At 41.0% G+C, this 24,369-nt stretch overlaps 1 protein-coding gene and 1 pseudogene across 3 annotated transcripts in view; both read left to right on the plus strand.

The window, feature by feature from the left end:
- LOC107514800 (cytochrome P450 7B1) overlaps positions 1 to 24,369 on the plus strand; it is a 147,691-nt gene that overhangs the window by 86,447 nt on the left and 36,875 nt on the right. The window contains exon 1 of one of the 3 annotated variants that reach the window (XM_016152876.2): positions 4,289 to 5,035. The exons of the other annotated variants lie outside the window; for them this stretch is intronic. Within the exon in view, the coding sequence (XP_016008362.1) occupies positions 4,842 to 5,035 (194 nt within the window). The 5' untranslated portion in view covers positions 4,289 to 4,841. Of the gene's footprint in view, positions 1 to 4,288; positions 5,036 to 24,369 lie in introns of those variants that run through there. 3 annotated transcript variants of the gene reach the window in all.
- On the plus strand, positions 20,249 to 20,367 carry LOC118612087 (annotated as a pseudogene).

Below are 24,369 nucleotides of genomic sequence, written 5' to 3' on the forward strand. Positions count from 1 at the left end.
ACTTATGAAATCAACGCGAGGAGCTGTGTCAGAGGGACGGCTGTATAACTGCTGGTTCTCCTGATTTAACTTTCCTGGGTAACACTATGCTCATGAAGGAAGATGTAAGAAAAAGTAATTAATTTGCATAAGCTCAAAAACCGTTTAGGATTTAGATCAACAAAAGGTTTGTAGGCTATAAAGTATCACAAACGTTGTTTAGAATTGTTGGCACACGGCGTTAATAAAGAGCAGACCTATTTTCAGTGGTTTTGCCATTAGTTTTTGACTACTTGCAGGGAGTGCCACCTTATTGCCTGTGCCTGGATGGACCCCTCCCACCATTCCGCCCTTGATCTGCCACCGCACTTGACCACCTGCCTACACAGGTGGCTGTAGGCTTCTCTGTATATATAAAAAACAAAACAAAACAAACAAACAAACAAACAAAAAAACAGGCTCTGCCACAGGAGACCTTAGGGGTTTTCAGTGTCCCTTACCCAGACCCCTGTCTAGACCCTGTTCTCTGTCTGTGGAACAGTTGACAAGTCTGACCTGTATGTTCCCAGAGTACTAGTTTCTGTTATTTCTCCTTCCTGGTGCAGCTCTGACTTAATGGACATTCTGGACTTTGTACCTTGTCTGCCTGGATCTGCCGCGCTGGCCTGCCCGCCTTTGCCTTCGCTGACGTTGAACTTCCGACCTTATGTTACTAGTCAGCTCACTCCGCCTTCGCCTTTGTCCACGTTCTGACCCTGGTCCCCTTGCCTCCCTGGTTTGTTTGATGGCCCAGCTCCATCGTGACACTACGTGCTTCCTTGGTTTCGGTGGTCAGAAATTAAAGAGTAGCAAATCGATTAAGTCAAGGTGCGTTGGTGTAGATTTCTTCTGGTAGGTCTGCAGGTAGAGGTGGGACGCAGCTGAGGGCGCTGGGAAGTGCCAGCTGACTGAGGCGAAGGACGGTGACAGCACCTGCCTGCCACGGCCTCCTGCTCCCCACGTGCTGCTTCTGGGCGTCCCCAGGACTTTCCCAAGCTTTCCTCGTTCTTGCTTATTTTTCACATCGGTGCCAGAGAGATTTTTAAAATACTGCATCCTACCCTAAAAAAACAAAACCAAAAACCCTAAGTGAATTCTTCTTCCAATCTCATCTAGATCTTTCTAGGTGATTTCCAGACATCAGACTGTGCCCCTACCCCACTCTCCGTGCTCCATCCATCCCCAGCTAGCTTCAGTTCCTGTGCTTGGTTTGTGCCGATTCCTTCTCTTTATTCTTCTGCTCCATCTGCTAATCCTTCTGCTTCACCACCCTCGGTACCATTGCCCTGTGACACCTCCCCTCGCCTTTGCCCTGTAAGTAGATCCTCGCTGTCTCCTCTCTGGCCATCGGCGGACTCCTCTGCATAGCAACTACTCCATTGTACAGCAGCGTGATATTTTGGTTACCTTCCCATATCAGCTACGGATCCCCCACAGGAGGGACTGTGTTTTGTCCCTTACGTATATGTCCAGAGTCTGGCACTGTGGCTGGTGATACACTGTAGATACTTATTTTTTTTTTAAGTAGTTGACAAAGAGCGAAAGTCATTGCAAGAACGAAACCACTCTGCTGACTTCACTCTGGTGCATTACTGTTCTTATTTACTTACTTAGGGATATGATTTGTCCCAGAGTTCGGAGTGAAGATAAAGTACCCCAAACTTCCAAGTTTAAAAGAATCAAAAAGAATCCAGAAAACCAGCCTATGAAACTCAGTGGACTGACACTATCATTGTGAAGAATATCATCTACCAGTTGCTATATACCGTTAAGACCTCTGGTCATAAACAAACAAAAGTTTAAATTGTGATCATTGTGTAATAATACTGAGTCAAAGAAATTTGCGATAAAATTTACAAATGTTGTTATCCTGTACATATTGTAATAGTTGCATAGTTGTATATAGCTGTATATATAGTTGAATAGTTATATGTAGCTAATGTTAAGTTGTATGCCTAGCTCATCAAAAAGATTCCAGTTCTCTGTGATCCAAAACAAAGGTATTGCTTTATATGTCATTAATCGTTCATGTACCTCAGGTGTACATGGATTTTAATTAACAGTGGACCTGCTAGGTCGCTCTGAGAGGTTCTTCTGCACACTCCGTGGTGCTGTAAACATCAGCATGCTTCATTTCTGCAGGGAGTGAGATGCCCATTTCACGTCACCTTTGCCTCTTTTCATGTCATAAGAACAAGGTGAGGAAAGTCAGCTGGAACACAGTGCCGTCACTTAGTACCACCAATCATTTAAAGTCACAATTACTTACTCGTTCACACATTGATTCTTTCCGCAAACATGTATCAAACACTTGTCACACACCAGACACCTTGCCAGGCTCCGGGCAGCCTGGGTCCCACAGGGTCGAAGGTGTGTGGTGCCGACGGACAAGGAAACCTCTCCGCAGTGCAGTGTGGCCGTGCCGGTGACACAGGTGGGCATGCTCGGCTTTGGAGACATCAGAGTGTGCCAGAGAAAAGTGGAAACGAGTTTGAAATAGCTACCTCCGTGCACGTTATAGAGTCAGAACTCAGCTGTTAAATCCAGCAAAAATTCCGTGGCTTTAATTAATTTCTTTGTGCTGATTCTTCCTAGTAAGCCTTAATTTTAACAAAGTTAATTAGGTTGAAGATTAAAAATCCCATTAATGTCGATCATTCACTTCTTGGTTCTGTCAACAAGGTGCTAAAATCTCGCTGGGTTCTGCAGGGGCCGAGGGAGGGAAGGAGCAGTAAGCAGCCCTCAGCTCCGGGCTGGGATCCTTCAGGACCACAGAGCTTCTGTCCTTTTTAAGGCTTCAGGTGATATCAGATACCCTCGTCATTTTAAAGCATATTTTTGTACCTTTCCAAACATCTCTTATCTCAAATCCTTAGACCTGGGGCTGTTTATTTTCCCGGAGTTCCGTGGCAGTGGGATGTTTACTGGGAGACTCGATTTCATCTACCCCGATTATCTAATTTGTAGGTTTTCAGGGCATGGATTTTTAATCAAGGACCTGTTTTCACTGTCACCTTGTCTGCCCGTTTATTATGGTTAAAGACTCAATGGTGGCTAATATCTCACCCAGAGCAGGAAAGAATAAACAATTAATAGAGTCGTGAATTACCTGCAGGTCATAATTCTGTTCAAAAGCCTGTTTTGTTTGAGTTATGCTTTCTGCCTTGCCTCCCACACTCGACTTACAATGGCAAGAACTGCAGAAATTCCACACTCGTTCCCAGGAAGTGGCTATAGTGCCAGCATAACAGGCAGAAGGGGGACCAAGACGGGGTCAAGGGGACACAAGCCACTGGCCTAAGCGTATTGTCTCATTCACGTGGAAAGTCATCAATGGAAGGAAGCCAGAGACGGTGTAGGAGGCGGGAAGCCATATGAAATCAAGTTCAGACAGGGACATGGCAAGGGCAGTCCACTTCCTGCGCAGAGTTGAAGGCCAGGAGGAATTTGATCAAGAGCTGGGATTAGAAAAACCGAGTAAACATTATGCAGAATAGTATTGCCCAGGAAGATTCATCTAAAAGCGAGATGAAGGAAAATCGCTACAGCATAGCCCCAACACCTGTCTGGGACACCAACGCCCACAAAACACGGAGAAACTCTGAGACTGCAGCAGCTGAGAGGCTGGGTGGGCAGCTTGAGCGTTCAAGGTGCGTGTGTGCATGTGTGTGTGTGTGCGTGCGTGCATGTGAGTGTGTGGCAGAGAAAGGGCTCGCAGCCGTGCGTAGAATGCCCTGCACATAGTGGACCATCAGAAGTGTCAGGTTCGCAGAGGAAAGCCTAATATCTTTCCTTGAGCTATGCAAATCCCTACCATTGGCACGCACTGCTGTTATTATGCACATAGCTTGAATCCGTGTGACTAGGAGACTGGCACGTGAAGCACAGAAAACCAGAACTTCATTTCTAAATTGCCTCTTGGTATAATATTAGTGAAACTAGGGCCTAGGAAGAGGTCTGTAAAGATGGTATCCTGTCAAGAACCTATTGATAGGCTTAGGTGGCCCCCACCGAGAGGAAAGAATACCTACTTATGGCAGAAGAAAGGTGGAATTTCTTCCGGTGGGATGTGTTTCTCTTTTGGCTTCAAGTTCGTTGTTGAAATAATGAAGGCGAGAAACTAACTTATTTCTGTGGTCCATTTTGGTTCTAAAAATCTGTTATCCTTGACTCTTAACAAGTGTTTCACTACTTATCACAGCCTTTCCCTTTCCCCTCTTCTTTGCTAAAAACAAAAAAACAAAAAAACAAAAAAAACAAGCAAACAAACGAAAACCTGTTGGGCAAAATATTGTGTTTCTCAGAGCATAGGCTCCGCCTCTGACCTCTTCACACACTCCCCGTTCAGCTCGCCTCTCCGGCGTGCCTCCAAGTGCCTGCTCGAACGTTCCAGAAGCGCCTTCTCTGCTCGGAAGCATTAGCCTCTCCTCATGCTCTTTGAATCACAGCTCAAGACAGGGAGGAAAGAGGCCTCAGAGTGACAACCTACCAAGGGACAGACAACAGGGTCTTAACTCACTTCCTTAACTCCTCCCAACGAGTGGAATCATTGTTTCAAAACATGAATTCTCTACTGAAAACTTTTTGAACCTTTAAAGGAGCCAGCCCTGTATGCTGCTCCATTCTCCATCATTCCAAATGTCCTGTTCTGGAATGTTTTATTTTGTCTGGGCTCCTAGGTCTTGAGCTGGCAGAGGGTAGGGACAGAGCCTCGCCCCAGAGAGACTGAGTCGGGTTTTCTTACGTATTGCTTCTGAAATGGATGTCGTAATTGTGTCATTGTACCTCTTTTGCTTTTTTTACTCTCTCCTTTAGCCTTGAGCATGACTTCTCTGCTCGTATTTGACTCTCGTGAGACCCAGCTGAAGAGAATGAATATTTTTGTAAGAAAGGTTAAACACCAGCTTTTACATATCACTTGGAATCAGGCAATCCAAGAAATTGGCGAAGAACAAGCGGAAGGGGCTCATCAGCTGTACACCTCACGTGCCAACATTCAGGAGCCAGGAAACCCAAGGTCTTCCCCGAGAGGGTGGTCTGGGTCTCGCCGCCCCACCTGAACTGGTTGTCTGGCCCAGGGCTCTCCTCACGAAACTGAGTTACAGCTCTTGGCTATAAGAATACCTCTGGGTTAAGGTTTGGGAGAATCTCAACTTTTTCTCTATGGTCTGCTCCCTACTCTCTCTCTGTATCTCTCTGAGACACTCTCTCTCTCTCTCTCTCTCTCTCTCTCTCTCTCTCTCTCTCTCTCTCTCTCTTTCTCTCATAACATAGTAAACATAATTGGCCAGATAGTAGGAATCATAAATAAGGAAGATGAAATACAGGATCTTTTCTCCCTGATAAATAACCCGTCAAGTCTTGTGGGTTTAGGGTGAGTGAGTGTTTATGTGCTTTAAAGGTAAGGAGGAGGAGAAGGAGGTAAGAAGCAGCAGAATAGGGTCAGAAAGGGATATTAGTTCTGCTTTGTACTTTATCTACCAACTGTGTTACATCTATATTGTTTTCAAATTAGTGCAGGTAAAAGGAATTGCATACCCAGAACAACTTAATCAGTCACCTGCATTCATTAATCAAGTCAGAAACAAGAGCCTCCAGCTCTAAGTCGATATAATTGCAGCTTGGAGAAAAGACTTCCTTCCCATTAAGGTCTTGAACTCAGCTTTTTTCTTAGTTGCCTAAAATTAGAATGGTCAATCTTTTATAAAGTTAGTAATCTGCTCATTATTTATTCAAAATAATAGATAGCATACTATGCAAAGAACTTTATGCAAGCGCTATGGAATAAGCTCAAAAGTAATGAGAATATCTACTCCTGTTTCAGCTTAAATGTCACCACTTCAGAGAAAACTTCCCACACCACCCCGTCTAAATGTAGCTCTCTGCCACTTGCAGTCCTATTTGTCTTGCCTTGTTTTCTACAAAGCCTTGTCACTCACTATATTCCTTTTGATTAGTGATTAGTTTTCCCCTAGAAGAATGTAAATTTCATAATAACAGAACTTTGAATCTTGTTCAGCTCTTATATTAGTCCAGGTTCTCCGGAGAAGTTGAACCAGTAGGATACACACACACACACAACGCATATAGGATATGTATATGTGATATGTATATGACATGTATATACGTGATGTATATAATATGTATGCATGTGTGTGTATACGTAAATGATTTATTTTTAAAAATTAGCTCACAGAGTTACGGGAGCTGTCTAATCTAAAACCTGCGGGGCAGGATGGCAGGCTGGTGACTCCTTGTCCAATAGGTTGAAAGGCCTTAAAAGCAAATTTGGTTTTGCTTTCAAGGCCTTTCAACCTATTGGACAAGGCTCATACCGTTATTGATGGTGATCATCTACAAAATACCTTCTCAGTGACATCTAGATTAGTGTTTGATCCAGTAACTTGGTTCTATAGCTTAGCCAAGTCAATGCATGGAACTAACCATCACACACCTATATCTCTAGTATTTAACAGTGTTTGGCACATAGTGGGCAGTTGATCATTTCACTGGCCTAACAAAATACCCCAGAAGGTACAACTCTGCTCTCCTGTGCTTACGACCTGGATGGGGAGATATATCCCATGCAAGTTAATAATTAAGCCAGAGCACTGGGCACTGTGTGATTCAAAGCTAAAATGAGCGATGCTCACAGAATGTATATAAAAAAAATTCTATGCATCCAGGGAGGGGAAGTCCTTGTCAGTGGGAGGAATGAGAAAAGACCCATTCGGGGGTCTGGTTGTCTATGACAGGCTGTAGTTGTGTGACGATGCCTAATAACCCGGTGGGGTGTTTGCTCTTCGCCCTCTCTGGGTCTGTGCTCTGTCTGCAGTCACCTGGGCGGGTACGAGTGGCAGGGAACTGTTTTCTTGGGAGGATGTGCCACTGCGGTTCGGTTCCCGCAGAATGAGTGGCCCTTCTGCCTCCTTTGAGCTTCGTCCTCTTAGATCTTGTGGGTCAGCTCTTAATTGGGTGGGGGAGGGGAATCGTTTAAGCTATTTTGTACTTAGGGAGTTCAGTGTTATATTTTACTGACTCTAATAACTGTCATTAATTAGTTTGGCAATTTTTTTTATCTTGAGAGAAATAGTGGAAACCAACCTTTTTTCTATCGGAATACTTACTCAGATTATCTCCTACTAAAGTTATCCTTCTTAAGGAAGCTAGGAGATTTTAAGTGATTTCACTTATGCATGGTATTAAAAGATAAATATAAACATTTAAGTAGAAATGAACTCAAAGTCTGGCATAGACTGAGGTGTGCTCATCGCTTTGCCTCTACTGCTGGCTGCTTTCTATTTCCAAGTTAGGGAATGTGTGACATGCATATGAAACAGGGGGACCCCGGGGTTATGGAGGGGCCATGTGGTACAGGGCACCAGGAAAAGCGAGGGACCTACTGTCCTCTGGGCTCTGCTGCTGGAGTGTGGCCTCGGCAAATCACATTGTCACGGCGGGGACAAATTCAAAATGGAGTTGGAACAGCCCTTAAACATTTTTACATCCCGAAACTGCTCACACAGAATCTTACATTTCATTCTAATTCGTAAAGCAGAGAAAGGCAAAGCTGTAGGCCAGAGCTGGCCAGGAGATGCGTGGGGGGATGTGTTAGTGTCGGAAGCCCACCAGCTGCAGCCTTCATTCGCTCCCCCGCAAGGGGACACTAGAAAACCCTGAGGCTTCAGAGTGGAGTTTGCAAAGCGTAAACTCAGTGAAATGGAAAGATGTCTTTGCCTGCTTTGAAATTCTGTGAACGATTGTGAACAAAGTAATTCATCACAAGTTTTTATAAAGCTATGTTTTCTTTGAAATAACAATTATAGAAGAAATATGAGCGTATATCTCGGTATAAAAAAATGTAACTGATACAGGAGTGTCCAGAGTAAAAACGTAACAAGACCTTTCATCTTGTACTCTCTTTATACTCCCTCCAAATCTCCGTCCCAAGCTCTATTGGGAGTTTGTTTTAAAGCCTCTCAGGATGTATATTTTTGCATATATATATATATATAATATACATAATATAATATAACATAATATAATATAATATATATACACAAATGTAAGTATATATACACACACATGTGCACACACACACATATACACACACACACACACATAAGAGGAGGGGGCATTTATATAAATTGGATGGTATTCAAGTTATTATTCTACAACTTAAATCTTTCACTTAACCTCATGCCTTAGACATCTTTGCGTATCACTAAGATATCCCTAATTCTTTCCCATTTGCCTCATGCGATCAAGAGCCTTGGAAATTATCAGTCTTCGAAACATTTCTTATCAGAAGGGCACATTTGAAGTCTTCCTGTTGTTTTCATTTATTTTCTCCAGTTGCTCATTCATCTGAGCACTAAATATTGGCAAGGTAGGTTTTCCATTGTCTGTTATGTTGAAGAACACCTAGGTCTAAAAAGAGATGAACATTTTAACCATGGAATCTGTTTAACAGAGCTATTGACTGTTATGTCTCATGTCTCTGATAAGAAATTTAGGCACTGTAACCTATAAAGCAATTTTCTTCTTAGATTCAAACATATTTTCATGCACTCATAGTCATTAGTGGCCTTGGATAGAGAACATTTTATTAATTAGAGGAAACTTGTCATTTTCATGATGCAGTGTAAATAGAATTTTAATTAATAAATGCAATAATTATCATTCCCACCTTGATTTTAATTGCCAAGTCCAGCAATTATAAAGTCCCAGGATTCGCTTTTTAACCATTCCTTTGGTCAATTTGCTTGTCAACTTAATAGAGGTTTTTCCCTTTAAAAATGAAACAAAGCGAAGCTGAGTATCAAGCTGCAACTTCCTATTTCATGTACTCGTATGTCAAGTAAGTTGCCAAACCAATCCATCATGAGGAAGCACGATCTTCTAGGCAAATGCCAGTAAAAGGGAAAAGATTTAGTAAGATTAATAATCATTTTAATTTATAGCTCTCTTTCTCCCAAAGATGCTTGGGAAGCATTGCAAACATTTGAACCAAAATGCAGTTTAAGCCACTGGGAAACAGATATGTAAACTTGCTAAAAAAAATAAAATAAAATATGAGCCTCATACAGTGGTCCTTCATATTCAGAGGTGACACGTTCATATTATATAGTTATCAGTTCGACAAGTTTTTACTGCATTGTATTTGTTCTCCCCAAAGCCTTATTTTTGATAGATGATGCTTAAGATATACAGGGAGCGTCCTTTCAATATCGTGTGAGTGATGAAAGGCAAAACAAAACAATTTATCAAATCACACTGCATACATCCCTATAAATTTAGAGAGTGATGAATCTGTAGACCCATAGAACTTGACATGTCATGTATTCATCAAAGGTAAAGCTTCAAATATCTCAAACACTACTGGTGACAGGAAGGCTGATCTTGCTTGGGAGTGGGGAGTAATTACCCTCTAAAACTCTTGCTATACTATAAGAATCTTTGGAAGATTGAGCAGTTGTCTGTAGCATATGAGTTTGGAATTATAGAGAGAATTCAATATTAATATTTCAACAGAGGATGATGTTATCATATTCTTTTATTATTTAGCAAAGTTAAGTGCATTTATACAATCAAAAACACCTACTATGTGTTACGCTGTGTCTAGTATTTATAGCTGCAGGTGAAGATCCAAATAAAACCCTTCTATAGAAGGTAAAGAAAGGACAAGATATTCATTTTCTTCCTTCCTGCTCCAAGGAACCAAGACAGTTATTTCTTCCATCACAGATATTTTGCAAACAGGGATAAGAAATGTATTAACCTAATTGCATTCCCTAATGGCAAGGTGCCCACCTGATACCTAATTAGAGGTGAGTCTCATTGCTTGTAACTTGGTGCGTAGACTACTGAATTATGCAGTATGCTTTAGTGCAAAAAGATTTGGTAAGAATTATCTTCCTCGTCTGCTTCAAGAGCTCAAGATTTTTAAAGGTCACTGTTGTCACCAAGTCCTTGAACATTTAAGTTGTTTCTTGGAAACATTAGGAGAATGGTGGCTTTTTTGGGTCCTCTATGTCTGTGTCAAAATAGGAGTGGATTAGTCTTCCCCAGCTCCTGGCCTGGCACTCTTGTGCCAGCATGCTCTAAAGATCCACACTTTTCTACTGCAGGGGGTTAATATGGTGGCCCCTATGGGAACCCGTAGTCCAACCCGATTGCAGATTACTTAGTTATTAGGAGACCTTCACTTCAAAAACCCTTCTTTTTGTTTCTTCAAGTCTGTAATTCCATTAACACAACTTAGCACAAAGTAATAGGGTTTGGGATTTTTTCCTTCTATTTTCCCCAGTTGTTAAAAGCTTTACCTTCTTTTGAGAAAAAATAGCTACTATTTAATTAGGGGAAATATTTTGAAAATCAACCAGAAACTTTCGTTTGGTGGATGGCCCCTGATCATGTAAGAACCCTGATTTCTTTCTATAAGATTGTGGTAACTGATGTTTAAGTGAGAAGCTGCGTGGAAACAGCTTCCTGTAGAGTTGTAAGAGTCATTAGAAGTAGAACGAATTAACCTTCTATGGTAAATGCATTTTCACCTGAAAGTCTCAGATTAAATAATAATACTACGTTAACGCAACTTTTTTTTTGAATAGCCAGTAGGTTTATTATTTGGTGATGTGTGTCATATTTTTAAGGCAGATAATGGCTATAGCAAACTAGATCTTCATGATATTAAATCATAGTAATAAACAATACTGTGGAAGGGGAAATATCCAAACAAATGGTTGGACACTGGACTATTTTTCTCTTCAATTCAGTATTCTGATTAGTTTCAGTCATTCTCCTTTGACTAAGTCAGTTATAAATAAGTTAGTTTTATCATCAAGACTAACAATTCTGCAGAAAGCAAACAGACTCACCTATGTAGTCGCTTCCATTTCCATTTTCCTCCTTCCATTTCCATTTCCTCTGGAATATAAGCCTTTTGGGTTATAGTCCTTATAAAATGCATTCGTGATTACATGAAAAAGGTATGCTCTTTTGGCAGTGTAAATATATTAGTTTAGCCTGAGCCCAGTTAAAGATAATGAAGCAAACCTAAAACAATGTTTTCAGAGAGAAAACTGGTATGTATGTACATGTGTGCTTGGGTGTATATTTATTTCTTTTTCATCAAAAACTGATACCCTCAAACTAGGCTCTTTAATTATTTATCTCTCTTGGTAATATAATGAATAGTTTTCCTTTTGAACTAATACATGTGACTTTGGTTTCATCTTTAAAAAGAAGTAATGGAAAGAATTTTAGATACACAAGATGTTACTTGGTAATAATCATAATTCATTTTTAAATCGATTACTGTATTTTAGGCCTTCACTGGCCTTCAAATACATTATCTCTGTTAATCCGAACAACTGGCTCGCGAGGTTGGGGTTGCTTCCATTTTAGCAGGTGACTAAGGTGGGGTGTGGGGAGGCTGGGTCGGAGCTCCTTCGAGGTGAACCTGGGATTTCGTGCCAGGTCCAGCTGACTCCAGCATCAGGGCTCTTTACCCCTGTGCCTGGATGCTTTGCGTTCCCTCAGTCCTACCTCCTACACTGCTACTCTCAAGGGCAGATTTACAGCTACTAGCAGAAAAGAGCCTGTAAGTGTCCATGAGATTTTGACCTTCTCATCTCTCCAAGTTCTCTCATCCAGTTCATCCTCCCGCCCAGAGTGCTCCAGCCAGGGTCATCAGTCCTGCTGCTATGTCCAGCTGTTTTCCACCCCCGGCTTCTGCACACTTGTTCGCCACACCTGGAAACTCTTCCGCAGCCTGACCCTACTCGCCCTTCAGATCTGGCCCCAGGTGTCACTTGCTCTGAGCCTTCCTCCCTCACCCTCCCCACTGCCGATGTAATTGTGTCTCTTTCCATTATTCTCTTTCACAGGACCCTGCTCTTTTCTTTTCCCTCAAGTCATAATTATATATTTCTAATTTATCTACTCCATTTAATTTCTTTTCCCTCAGTAGGCTGCAAACTCTGTAAGGGGACTTGCCTCATCTCTGTATTCATAATGACAAGGACAGTGCCTGGCCTGTGAGTGGGACTCGCATACTTGTGAAATGTGCGAACTGAATTAACTTCTGTGCATTAGTGAGAGCTAATATTTTAGGACTGGACAGTCATTAAAACACATAAAAAGATTACATTAATGTTTGAAGTTACTCTAAAGGTGAAGCAGTTTATCTAAGTTTATCTAATTTGCCCACACTCAGTTTGCCTAGTCTAGTTGGTGCAGCTTGTTAAATATTAATGTAAATTCTCTTTTTTTTGAGACTACCTTCCTCCAACATTTCTGCCTTTTGATGGAAAATGCTCCCTCCTTCTTGAAGTTTTTCCAGGTCACCTCAAAATGGCATGACCCTAATCTTTCAAACTCAAGAGTACCTGATACTCCACACAGCTTTAACCCCCACCTCCCTTAATCACCTGATTTTATCACCCCTCTTCTTGATAACAAGCTCCTAGAGGAGGGCAAAAGATCATAGCTTTTCATCTTGGTGTTTTACGTAGAGCCTGACCCAGTACCTATCGCACAGTAGGCATTCAATTAATGTCTGCTGAATTAATAAATATTAATGTTTATGTCCGGCTGACAATAATGGACTAGCATCATTTTCATATATAACACATAGCAAATAATTATATAAATTGCCAGGGTCCAATTCACTGGCCAGTTGTGGTCTGGGTTCCTGTTTTTTTTTTTTTTTTTGCTGATGCCAATGTGATTGGCAGAGACAAATTTTAATCCCATGCATAATCAAGCCAAATTGCAGTTGGCTTGGGTTCCTTTGGACAAACTAATTATGCCATTGTTCTGTCGGTATTTCAGCTCTATATTCTGTCTCTGTGTTTCTCATGCTTCAGCGCCTTTAGGACAGACAAGAATTTGTAGATAAAGGACAGGTGCAGCAGAGAGAACTCCCTCGTGGCGATTACGGCTCAGCTCACGGCCTCATCCTCCTCGCAGGTTCCTAAGGGGCGCACGTGCACCCCTCAGGTCTGTACGCATCCAGGGAAAGTCAGTGAAATGTGGGTGAAAGGGCATCCGCTAAACCAAAGAACAATTCTGGAGCATGGTTTTCCTGTAGACGCCAGCCTGCAGGCCAAGGGCCAGAGCCCCGCATCTCGCTAAGGAGTGGGGGGGCCCAGCCCCGTGCAGATCCAGCTCCCCTGCTGTGCCGTGCGAGATGTGTTTCTTACCTCTGCCAAGTCTTGGGTTCTCTCTGTGTAAAAAAAGTAGTGATAAAATCTGTTTCAGAAGGTGATTGTAAAGATTAAATGAGATAATCCCTTCAGAGCATTTAGCACTGTGTCTGACACAAATGGGTTCTATAAATAATACCTATTATTATTAAAATTGAGCCAGAAGCAATAGCAGTGTGTGTGTGTGTGTGTGTGTGTGTGTGTGTGTGTGTGTGTGTGTAAATATATATGGTGTGGCCTGAAAAAATAGTGAGTCTTGTTGGCTGGATCGTTCACATCGCAAATAGGTCAGATCTCAAATATTGCCTCATGGCACGCCCCTCCCCCCACCCCCCCTACACACACACGCACGCACACACGCACACTCACACCCCACAGCCAGCCTTAGGCATGGACAGTATGTGTGATCAGAGGCACAGCAATGAGAAAAAGCACAAGCAGCCTTTTCCCATCCCTGGCCTCGGTGAATCCTGAAAGTGCCCAGCTGCAGTCTGTATTTCCAGCCCTGCTGGTGGGGGCAGAGCAGGTCTGACCAGGGCAAACAGTGGCAGGGACAGTGCTGCAGAGAACTAAGGAATACTGGGCAGCTTAGGGGGAGAGATCGGGTGTCTGGGGAACAGGCAAGAGAGAAGCATGCCACCGCCAGATTAGAGTGGCCAGAAATGAAATTCTTGGTCCTCAGGGCCTAGCGGTGAAGCTGAGCTCAACCTCATCGCTTCATAGTGAAACAGTCTCTGAAAAGGAAACACTGAGAACTTAGCAGTCATCCCTCTCCTTCCCTCATCCTGCCTGCTAGACATGCCTGTGTGTTGTTCGTAGTTTGTTGCTGGCTGACACAGGGTGGGCGAGAGAGCTAGAGAACCCAGGATGAGAAGGTCACTGTTGGAACTACCTAACAAGTTTCCTTTGTATTTGCAACTTGTCAGGAGTTAGAAGGGTTCCTTGGCATCTTTTAAAACATGGTGTTTAGAGCAAGGAAGCCTCGCTCATGAAAGGAGGAGGCACGTGAATCATGGCAAACCATATTTCAGAAGCTTTCTAGTCTGAATCGGAAATGACTGCTATTGATTCAGTTCCTGCATGTTCCTCAGTGAAGCCTCCATTTATTTAGTCATTCATTTATGCAGCCATTTTGTTGTTGTTGTTGTTAGCATTGAAGTGTCAACACTATGCTAAGAGCCAGGAAAACAGGTAAATATAAGACACATCAGTAGGCATTCGGGAGTAATTAGTTGCCCAAAATGAATCAATATATGATTCCTTATCACTATCAATTATAAACATTTACAATAAAATAAGGCGGCAGCCTCCTCATCATTGTTTATAAAATATCATAGAAAATAAAGAAGATACAATCTTCTAGCAAGGAGATAGTGGAGGGAGGAAGCTAAAAAAAAAAAAAGGTTCATGGGAAGAGGTTTGATTAAGCTGAACCTTAAATGATATATAGAAACTTGCTAGGTGAATAAGAAAAGAAAAATTCTGAGGAAGGAGAGAGCATGTTTCAGAAATCGCCTTGTTCCAGAGTTACATGAGTATAGGAGTAGGAAAGAGGGGAAGAAACTGAAGAGAAGATGAAGTCATAGAGGTTGGTGGAGGCTGGCTAGGCGATGAGAAAGGCAGATGAGTGGGGGGAGCATACAGGAGTTAAACAGACCTGATTCGAGTCCTGCAGCTACTGAGTAGTAATTGTTTTGTGACCCTGGAAATCTCCTTCCAGATTTCACTTCATCTATCACAGTGAAAAGCACGCATATCTTGTAGGATTGTGGTCAGGATTTGTAGCCATGTGGGCGAAATTCCAGAAATGCAGACAGTGCTCAGTATTTAACTGTGATCATAGTATTTACTTGCCACTCAAAGGAATTTGTGTTTCATTTCATTTGTTCCAAGGAGCCAGTAAGGATTTAATCAACAAAGTAGCATGATTTGCATTCTCATTCTAGTTGAACGGGAAGAATAGATCTGACTTTTTTATTTGAGTAAGTTGCTTAACGTCTCTAAGTCTTAGTTTGCTCATCTGTAAGATGTGGATAGCAATAGAGCTTACCTTCTCACCTTATTATGAAGATCAAAATGAGATCATGATCAGCATATAGTACTGTGCCTACTGCAAGAGTAATCTGTCAATATTTGCTAAGTATTATTTTTATTCTCTTTATAGGGATGAGGTTGAAAGTAAAGAGACCAACCAGTGGGGAGGCCTTCTTAGGGTCTAGTTGGGACGTCAGGTAGGGCTATGCCTTCTGAGATGGGCCGGAAATATTTAAGAATGAAAATCGACAGGCTTGGGATTCATGGAATGTGGATGCTAATCCTGCAGTTGATATTCTTTCTGTCACCATATGCTTTTTCATCTACAGAACAAAGACTATATAGTTAAATGTATTTCTGTGAAGTATGCATTTCATAATAAAGGCATACATTTCCAAAACAGGTCCACTCTCCCTGATTGTCCCTATTAGTGAATCATTATGATTGAGTGTCAGAGCTTAAAGGGAGAGGTTACTCTGAGTTCAACAAAATTGGAACAAGCACTAGGGACCACATTTGGATTTAACAAATCAACAGAAGTCCAGCAGGAGCTGTGACTTCCAATCTGTCTCAGTTCTTCCCCCCTTTACCCTGCCCACAAATTTAAATATACTAAAAGGATTATTAACAACATTAAACAGTTTAACAGGAATCAGCCTAAGCAATGCAAACCATCTGGATATAGCGAAGATCAACTGCTCTGGCTCCACTATAATAGAAACACAGTCGAAATCATCTCTGGTTTTCCAAAAGAAAAGGACACAACTAAAACTGGCTTCCTGGCAAACAAATCGCGATAACTCATATCAGAGTTCTTGAGCTGGTAGAAACTAACTTTCAAGAACACTAAAGTAGCATGACATGGAGTATTTGGCTGCCATCTTCCAAACATTTGCAAAGTCCCGTTTGGTTTTATATTTAGATTTTCAAGCATATTTTTATTATGAAAGGTATTACAAAAGGCTGTTAATTTACAGGAAATAAACAAAGATTTCAATATGAATAAAAACAAACAAACAAAAAGAAGGAACGAAGTCCTTGTCAGAACTTTAATCCAGGAAGAACCTACAATAGCCCTCACATCAGGAAGGGCAGCCCTCCCAATGTTCAGAATCTCGAGAATGTGCGTGAATTCCAGTGATCTCCTCTCGTGCTTAAGGGCAGTGCCCACCAAGGCCTTGTCCTCCATGCTTATGTGAAGTCCTGCATGTGTGGGTCAAGGCCACTGTGGTTCACTCTCATTTAAGCTGAGCCTCAAGTCATCATACATCTTCCTTCATATTTGCTGGCCTCTGTTGAGTTTCTCCTTAATGTTCTGAAACTTTTAGTGTCTTTCCAGCCTCTCAACTATTAACTCAGTGAGTTTTCTCATTACATTCTCCAGATTAAACACTCTCCTCCTAGCAGAACAAAGAACGAAAATGATAACCTGGATTATAGAGTATGCTCAGTAAAGTGCAAGCACTCACTCCTTCATTCCTTAGTCTGTCTAGTTAGCCTAATGGGACAGATGCAGAACGGTGTGACAGCACCTCTCAGATGCTCCTGTGATCCTTGATGCCTGGTAGTTATATCCTTATATGTTCCCTTCTCCTTGAGTGTGGGCTAGACTCAGCGGCTTGCTTCTAACAAATGGAATACAGCAGAAACAATGGGATGTCACTTCTACAGTTAGGTAACCAAAAGATTATGGCTTCCATCTTGGGCACTCATTCACTCTCAGTCTCTTGGATCACTCACCCTACAGAAGCCAGCTCCCTGTGGCAAGGGACCAAGGCCTGCAATAGCTCTGCCGCGCTGTCCTTCAAATGAGACTACAGCCCTAGCAATGTTTGAGTATAATTTCATCAGAGACCGTTGTGCCAAAGGCAACCTGAACCTTGCCCGACTTCTTGGCACACAGATATTGTGAGATTATAAATAATCGTTTAAGCTTCTCAGTTTGGGGGTGATTTGTTACACAATAATGATAATGAATACAAAATGCTAAGACTGTAGATCCTGGAAACATAATGTATGTATGTTTTAGTAAGTGGCTGTAGACTAGTTATTTAACTTTTGTAAGTTTCAATTTACTAATCTATAAAAAGGCTATAATAATAATAATGTTCTCATAAATATGGTTATTTAGGCATTAATAGAGATGTAAAGTGCTTAATAGACTACCTGGCCCATAGTAAGTACTCAATGAATGTTGTTATATTGTTACTATTATTTTTAATGCTTATCATTTTTAAATTCTGAGTTTTGATTGGGTCCTCTCCCTTAGTCTCTTCCCTTTGGCTCTTCCTGGGTGGGTCTCACATTTCACGACTTTATTTCCCACCTATGTACTGACAACCACCAAGAGTCTACATCTCTTACAAACTCAAGGTGTGTGTTTATTGTTACCTATTGTGTAATTCTATCAGGCTGCCCCACTCACAAGCATCTCAACTGAAAAATTTAGAGTCCTTCTCTCCTCCCCCAAGCTAGCTGTTGCTCCTATATTTTCCTACTTAGGAGGACTCATGATGTAAGAGCCTTGTTCTGAGTATGAGTAACTAAGATTGTGGTAATATTTTAAAACAGTCATTGCAAGCATGCAGTGATCTATGTAGAAGAATATCCATCATAATGTTGTACTGAAAATTAGGAACCATTAAAACTTCCCCCGTGGGTGAACTTCTGGAAATGCAGAAAGTACTCAGTACTCCTTAGGAAATCAACTAAGTTATTCTCATCAATAATAATTATTAACATTTAGTCCATGCTATTTGGTAGGCGTACTTCTAAGAGTATTATGTATATTGTGTCACTTAAATCGGTAACAGCCCTGTTTATCTTCAGTCAGTGGTAAACGTGCAGTGCATTTTAGGGGATGTGATAGGTATAAATTTACTGGTATAGAAAGATACTCATGAAATATTGTACAATGAGAAAAGAAAATTATGAAATACATAGGGGAAATTACAATATTAAAACACATCTATGCATAGATATGAATATATAATAAATAGTTTTTCATTTCAGAAACTTTGCACAGTTTCAGTATGCATCGTTTCAATATTTCAAAATATTCCATTACCACAATTTAGTTAAATATCAGTAATTCCTCAACAACACTGTGCAAAGTTTAGTTGATACACTATACTACTGAAAAATAAAGAAGAACTCCACTGCTAGGTTTTCAATCCACGAATCACTATGTAAATAACAGGTACACTTCATGCTCAGTGGTCAGGCACATTACCTCTTTCAAAGCCTGTTGGTAATCGGTCACTACACGTCTATTCAGTTCACACAAGTATGTAGTCTTGTAGCCTCCTTGTCTCCCAGCGATCAGCTGATGTGAAAGTCGGACACTTGGAAGAGGGAATTGGCCAAGAGTGATCAGCAAAACTGATGATGCTGGAAGCGTGATTTGAATCTAATATAGATAGAGTTATAGAGGAAATAGCTGCCCCTGGGAATGGGGACACTGCCACCGCCCGCCCTAGAGACCTAGATGTTCAGCAGAGGGGTTTACTGAGGGAACTTATCAATGAGGACGGGGCTGTGGTGCAACGGATGCTCTCTCGGGAGACAGGGCCATGCAGGCGACTTACTTCACACTAAAGAAACTCTCCGCTGTTTCACAGCATTGAAAGTACAAGGGATAATGTGTCGGAAGCGGATCCAAACTTTAAAAGGAATGTGACAGTTCGCCAAGGCATAGAAAAGATGTTCACCCAGATAGTAAATTACGTGACAAGAAGAAGGCAGCCGCTGTTCAAACTACTCTCGATAAGTTGTTTTTGTTTGTTTGTTTGTTTGTTTGTTTTACTAAAAAGTTACTTTTCAGTGTTTCTTGTGTTTTAAATTACGGTGTACTAAATAAGTATTCGTTTTCTTGTGTTTTTCATCTCCCTATACATTTATAACCAACAGTAAGAGTGATTTTAATGCTTTATGGAAAACTTTTAAAAAATCATTGAATAATCGTAATTTTCCCTATTGATTATTAAGATCATTTATGGTTTCATGTTGCACAGTTTTATGATCCTGCACTACTGTGCAAAGCAAGGAGTGCTATGCATAATATTATTTTGGGGTGGTCGAATTATAGGTGACTTTTTAATTATCTCTATTTTTTAATGTCTCTAAGATGAATATAGATTTTTAAAACCTAATCTAGTTATTTAGTCATCTCTTCCTCATACATATATTTTTGAGCCCTACTAATGAAAGGAATTTGGTGCGTACCGGACAGAAAAAGGAAGAAAAAGGCATCCTTTGGACATCCTTTCCAACAGGAATGTCATGGAGTAGTGCAAATCTGCCACATTATACAAAATTTTGACACCCCAATGTTAAAGATTTTCTCCCAAGGAAAAACTGGATCCTAACTGACCACAGCACTTTATACTGGAAGTTTTTGAAACCTTTCACTCTCTTTCTAGAGAACTGGTTTTAATTCTAGGCCTCACACACACAAAAAAGGCAAAGCTAACAAGGCTATGGGAAAATATACTGACTCTTTTGCCAGAAAGTATTTAGATACTTGTTTTATCTGCTTCCTTCTGTTATTGAAGATTGACCAAAACGATCTCACAGGGATTGGTCTGTGTTTTTGTTTTACACTGCTTTTTATAAAAAGCCAAACCCATGTAATCAAAATTTTCAATAGCAAGGCGCCCGAAAGCAGTCGGCCCTGCCCTGGGCCCAGGGATGCGTCTGACGCGGACGGCTCCTGTGCATGTTCGCTGTTGGTGCTTTGCCTTTAGTTTTGAGTTTTTAAATTACAGTTTAATGAGTTGATGGTGGCTTAAAATTTCCCCAATCGCACTGCAGTTGTGAGATCACCCGATTATAAAACCGATGGCACCAAGCAGGGACACTTTCTGATGTCAATAAATGGAATTCAGAAACAAAAATTCTGAGTGCTATATGAAAGGCTTTTCCAATTGAGCTTTTTTCCTTCTAGTGTCTTCAGTAAATTCTGACTCGTTAAAATGGCTTTATCTGTCTATGGCCATGCTACCCTGAACACATCTAATCCCGTCTGATCTCAGAAGCTAAGCAAGATAGGGCCGGGTTAGTACTTGGATGGGAGACCACCTGGTAAGACCAGGTGCTGTAGGCATTACAAAAAAAAATGGCTTAACCTTTGATTTTGCGACCTCATTCAGATCCCTTTTTCCTACCTAGTAGATTGAGATATGGTGGTTAATGAGAAACCTCACTGGGGTCTTGGCAAGCGAGGCCTTCTCTCCCCTCCGCTTCTCTTATGTGGGCTTCTCGGAGCCTTTGTCCAGGAGGCAGCACAGCGTATGTGATACACGGCTTTTCCCAAAGTGCATTGATGAGCCCATGAGCTTACCATGGTCGGGAGGCCATGGTGGGGGTGGGGGGGGGGGGCATCAACATGGAATCATCCTGTGAGAAAGTTAACCCTTTGCAGTTTGCTTTAAACCTTTTTAAGCTGAGGACCCAGTCTCTACTCCCTATAGCAATTGCCAATCTTCCTTTTAAGCCACAATGAGTCACTTTAAGGAAAGAAACTAAGAAAATAGTGTGAGTAGGTGTTTCATGGATATGGTAAAAATTTTGCCAGTGGTCTTTGAAGAACTAACTTTGGGAAGTATCAGTAATTTGGAAAAATTGTAGGCTAGGAGTCATGAGGCCCAGGTTTATATTTTGGGTCTTTGTAATTTTAGGATGGTTGCAAGTCATCAGCATGTCTATATCTTAATAGTCTCACCTGTTAATTTTCAAGTTAGGCTCTATGTGACTCACAATAATGGCTATCATTCGGAGAGCCTTTCTTTTGAACTTGAATGTTACTAAATATTTTATATATCCCATAGGATCTTCACAACCACCCAAGGTGTTACTAGGCCTACTTTGCAGAAAATGGAGCCAAGATACAGAGACCTAGCCCAGAGTATGCACTGAGTAGGTGGAAACCAGGAGTCTAGACCCTGTGCTCTTATAGCCACCAAGGTCACCAACCTCGTTCTTGGGAAGCGTTGCAACATTTGTTTTAAATTCCAAAGTCTCAATTTGGTCATCCACTTCCCCCAGATTATCTCCCGGCCATACCATTTTAGTCTGTGGAAATAGCTTCAGCCTGAGACTGGACCTCGTGGGTCCAGCAGTGTGGCAGAGCGACCAGGGGAGAAGGGTCTCTCCATCTGCGGCTGCCCTGCTGGCTGTGAAGTGGGGGAATGAGCCACATCTTCCTCGTACTGTCAGAGGAGGAAACCTGCTCAGGAGAGCCAGGTGGCTTTGGAGCATGAAGGAACCACCGAAAACACTCCCAGTAGTACTTTCCCAAAGCTCAGGTGACAGGCGTGCATGGGGGGTGGTCTCTCTGCGCTTCCTCATCTCCCCTGTGTTCCCTCACCTCTAAGACATCAGCATTTGCAATTCCATTTTGTATGCCCAGTGAAAACCATAAAAGGTTCCACAGGTCATTGGCCTCTTCTGAGCCAAACCCCACAGTGCGCTGTGGAGGAAACGCCCAAGCTCACTCCAGAATACAGTGTATTCACTTAAAGGAAAGTCTCTGCGGAGGCCAAACATAGAAAATGCTCTGCGTCGCTCTAAGGTTGCGCTTTGAATGATCAGTTTCTCCGAAGGTCCAAATTAAAAAGCCATTATAATTCAAATTTTAAAAAACGTTTGCCAAGCCATGTTAGAAAATGACTTTACTCGTGGTATAAAGAATGAAATATTTCTATGTATGAATGAACCATGACTTTCTTTCTAATTATTTTTAGGACAGTAAGGCAGTTTATACTAACACATCTAGTTATACCAACTTGCTTTATTTTATTATTAGGAACAGATACACGATTTGAATAAACTTGACCCGTGTTGAGCATCCAACATATATCTTTCTTCTGGGAGTGGTATTATTAGAGAGAAGCCTCTGTCGACGTATGTCCTTGTTTATTTTGAAATTCAATAAACCGTAAAGTAATTTTATCTTAAACATATGCTCAGATTCTAGACCGTTCAGGCATGGAGGCTGATGCTAATGTTTATTGACATTCAGGTATTATTCATAGTATATTTTTAAACCTCAGATCACTTTGGAAGGCTGACAGTTGATGGTTTGAAAGTATGGAATCTACCAATCACTTTCTATATTATCTGATTCAGCAGAAATTTCAATAAACATTTTGGAGATTTAAATTTTAAGAAAAGATGTACAGTATCTTCTAGATCAAATGTAGGGAAGTTTTCCAACACTTCTCACTAAACCACCTTTAATGTCACCTTCTTGTGACATGAATATCATTATATCACAAGAGAAATAATTATCACAAAGATGCCAGTGACTAGAACAAAACAGGATGAATTAAATATTCAAAGTACCTACTTAACAAAAATAACAGAGATAGCCACGAGAAAGGGGCCATCACAACACCACTTAACTAGCACTGAAGTTAAAAAATGTGTCAATGACATGTGTCGAGAAAAGATGAGTACATCCTACAAGGTTGTGAACAAACCCCTCTGGGAGCTGTATGTTCATGTGGGGATTTGAGCATAATTTTACATGGCCAGGACAGGTATGACCATTAAATATCATTGTATTTCTGATGAGCAGCAATGTTCCTTTGATGAGGGTCTTGGAGACCAGGTATACAGGGAAGAGGAGTGGATGCATAGACTAGGGTATTACATTCAACAGAGAATCATGACAAAGAAAAATGAATTATAGACGTTTCCTAGAAAAAAAATGAATCAAACTAAGAAGTGAGCTATAAGGTAGAGTATGTGACCCATAATAACCCCCGTCATTATATTCATTATAGTATATCTTAGTTATCTTTTCTGTATATACCTAACGCCCACCTCCATTAACACTGAGCTTTCACAGGGAAAATCCTGCGTCTCTTATTCTTTCTTGTGCCCCTGTCGCCCAGACCAGTGCTTGACACAAATTAAGTACGGAGTAATCGTTTGGATTAATAAATTGATTGATCCATTGATTAATGGGTAACCCAGCCAAGATTGCTACAAGTAGGCAACACTCATTTGAAATCACTGGCACCTAATAGGAACTGTGTGACCAGATAAGAGACAATTGCAGGCTCTTCTCTACCTGGGAGGCCAAATTAAGATGGTAGATTTTCAGGAATGAAAACACGCGTATTAGTATAAAACATATATATGTCTAAATGATTTCTATGAAAGTCAATAATTATACCTTGTCACAATTCATTTGAAAATGTACTATAGCTACCTATAGTTTGGATATAAAACAAAAGGTTAAAATCTTGCTGATTCTCCCAGGGACGGGTCATTTTGAATGCATCATCACCAGGCCTTAGCCACACTGTTCTACAGTGGCTCTTTCTCTTGCTTTCCTCTGAGAAGGGAACAGAGGAATTCTCAAATGTTAAAATAATGGTTTTCAGCCTACACCAAATAAATCACCATCTCTGAGATTGGGGAGCAGTTAATTTATTTAAAAAAAAAAATCTTCTTGGTTGGTAATTCTATGGTGAATCCAGTGCCAAGAACTATTGAATTAAAATTTGTGGAGGGCGGGGGTGTGGAAATAATGGGAAAACACATTTAGGGGTCTCTCAACAAGGTAGACACTGGGTAGAGAGTTGGATAATGAGTTATGACCTGTTAGTAGGACTTGAAATGGACTTAATGTGTTCCAAAAATTTTTTTTCAAAAAAATAAAATATCAGAGTATATCACGCATACTGAGTAAATGTTGTTTTGTGACTTTTAGTTATATCTACATGTCCATATAGATGTACGTGTATATGTATATCATATCGTAATGTACACATTGGATCAAAAGTTTGCAAAACGTTGGCCTAGGATGATGAGAGAATATAGTAACACTTTCATTTTGCAATCAGTGTGAGGTCTGCAAAGTGCCACATAGTTTATTAATCTCTTTTTGTTTAACTCTTGTATCAGTCATCTTTGGCTAGGTTGTACCGCAGTACAAAGAACTCAGTGGCTTACAACTGAAAGATGTATTTTTTGTGCAGTCTCTGTGTTCACCACGAGTTATTGTCTTCATTACAGTTTCTTCATTAAAAAGAATTTTCAATGTGAGATATGTTTTGACTCACAGCAATAGAAAGAGAACATAGTGAAGCTGTGC

Source organism: Rousettus aegyptiacus, unplaced genomic scaffold, assembly GCF_014176215.1.
Source record: "Rousettus aegyptiacus isolate mRouAeg1 unplaced genomic scaffold, mRouAeg1.p scaffold_m13_p_15, whole genome shotgun sequence".
Lineage (NCBI taxonomy): Eukaryota > Metazoa > Chordata > Mammalia > Chiroptera > Pteropodidae > Rousettus > Rousettus aegyptiacus.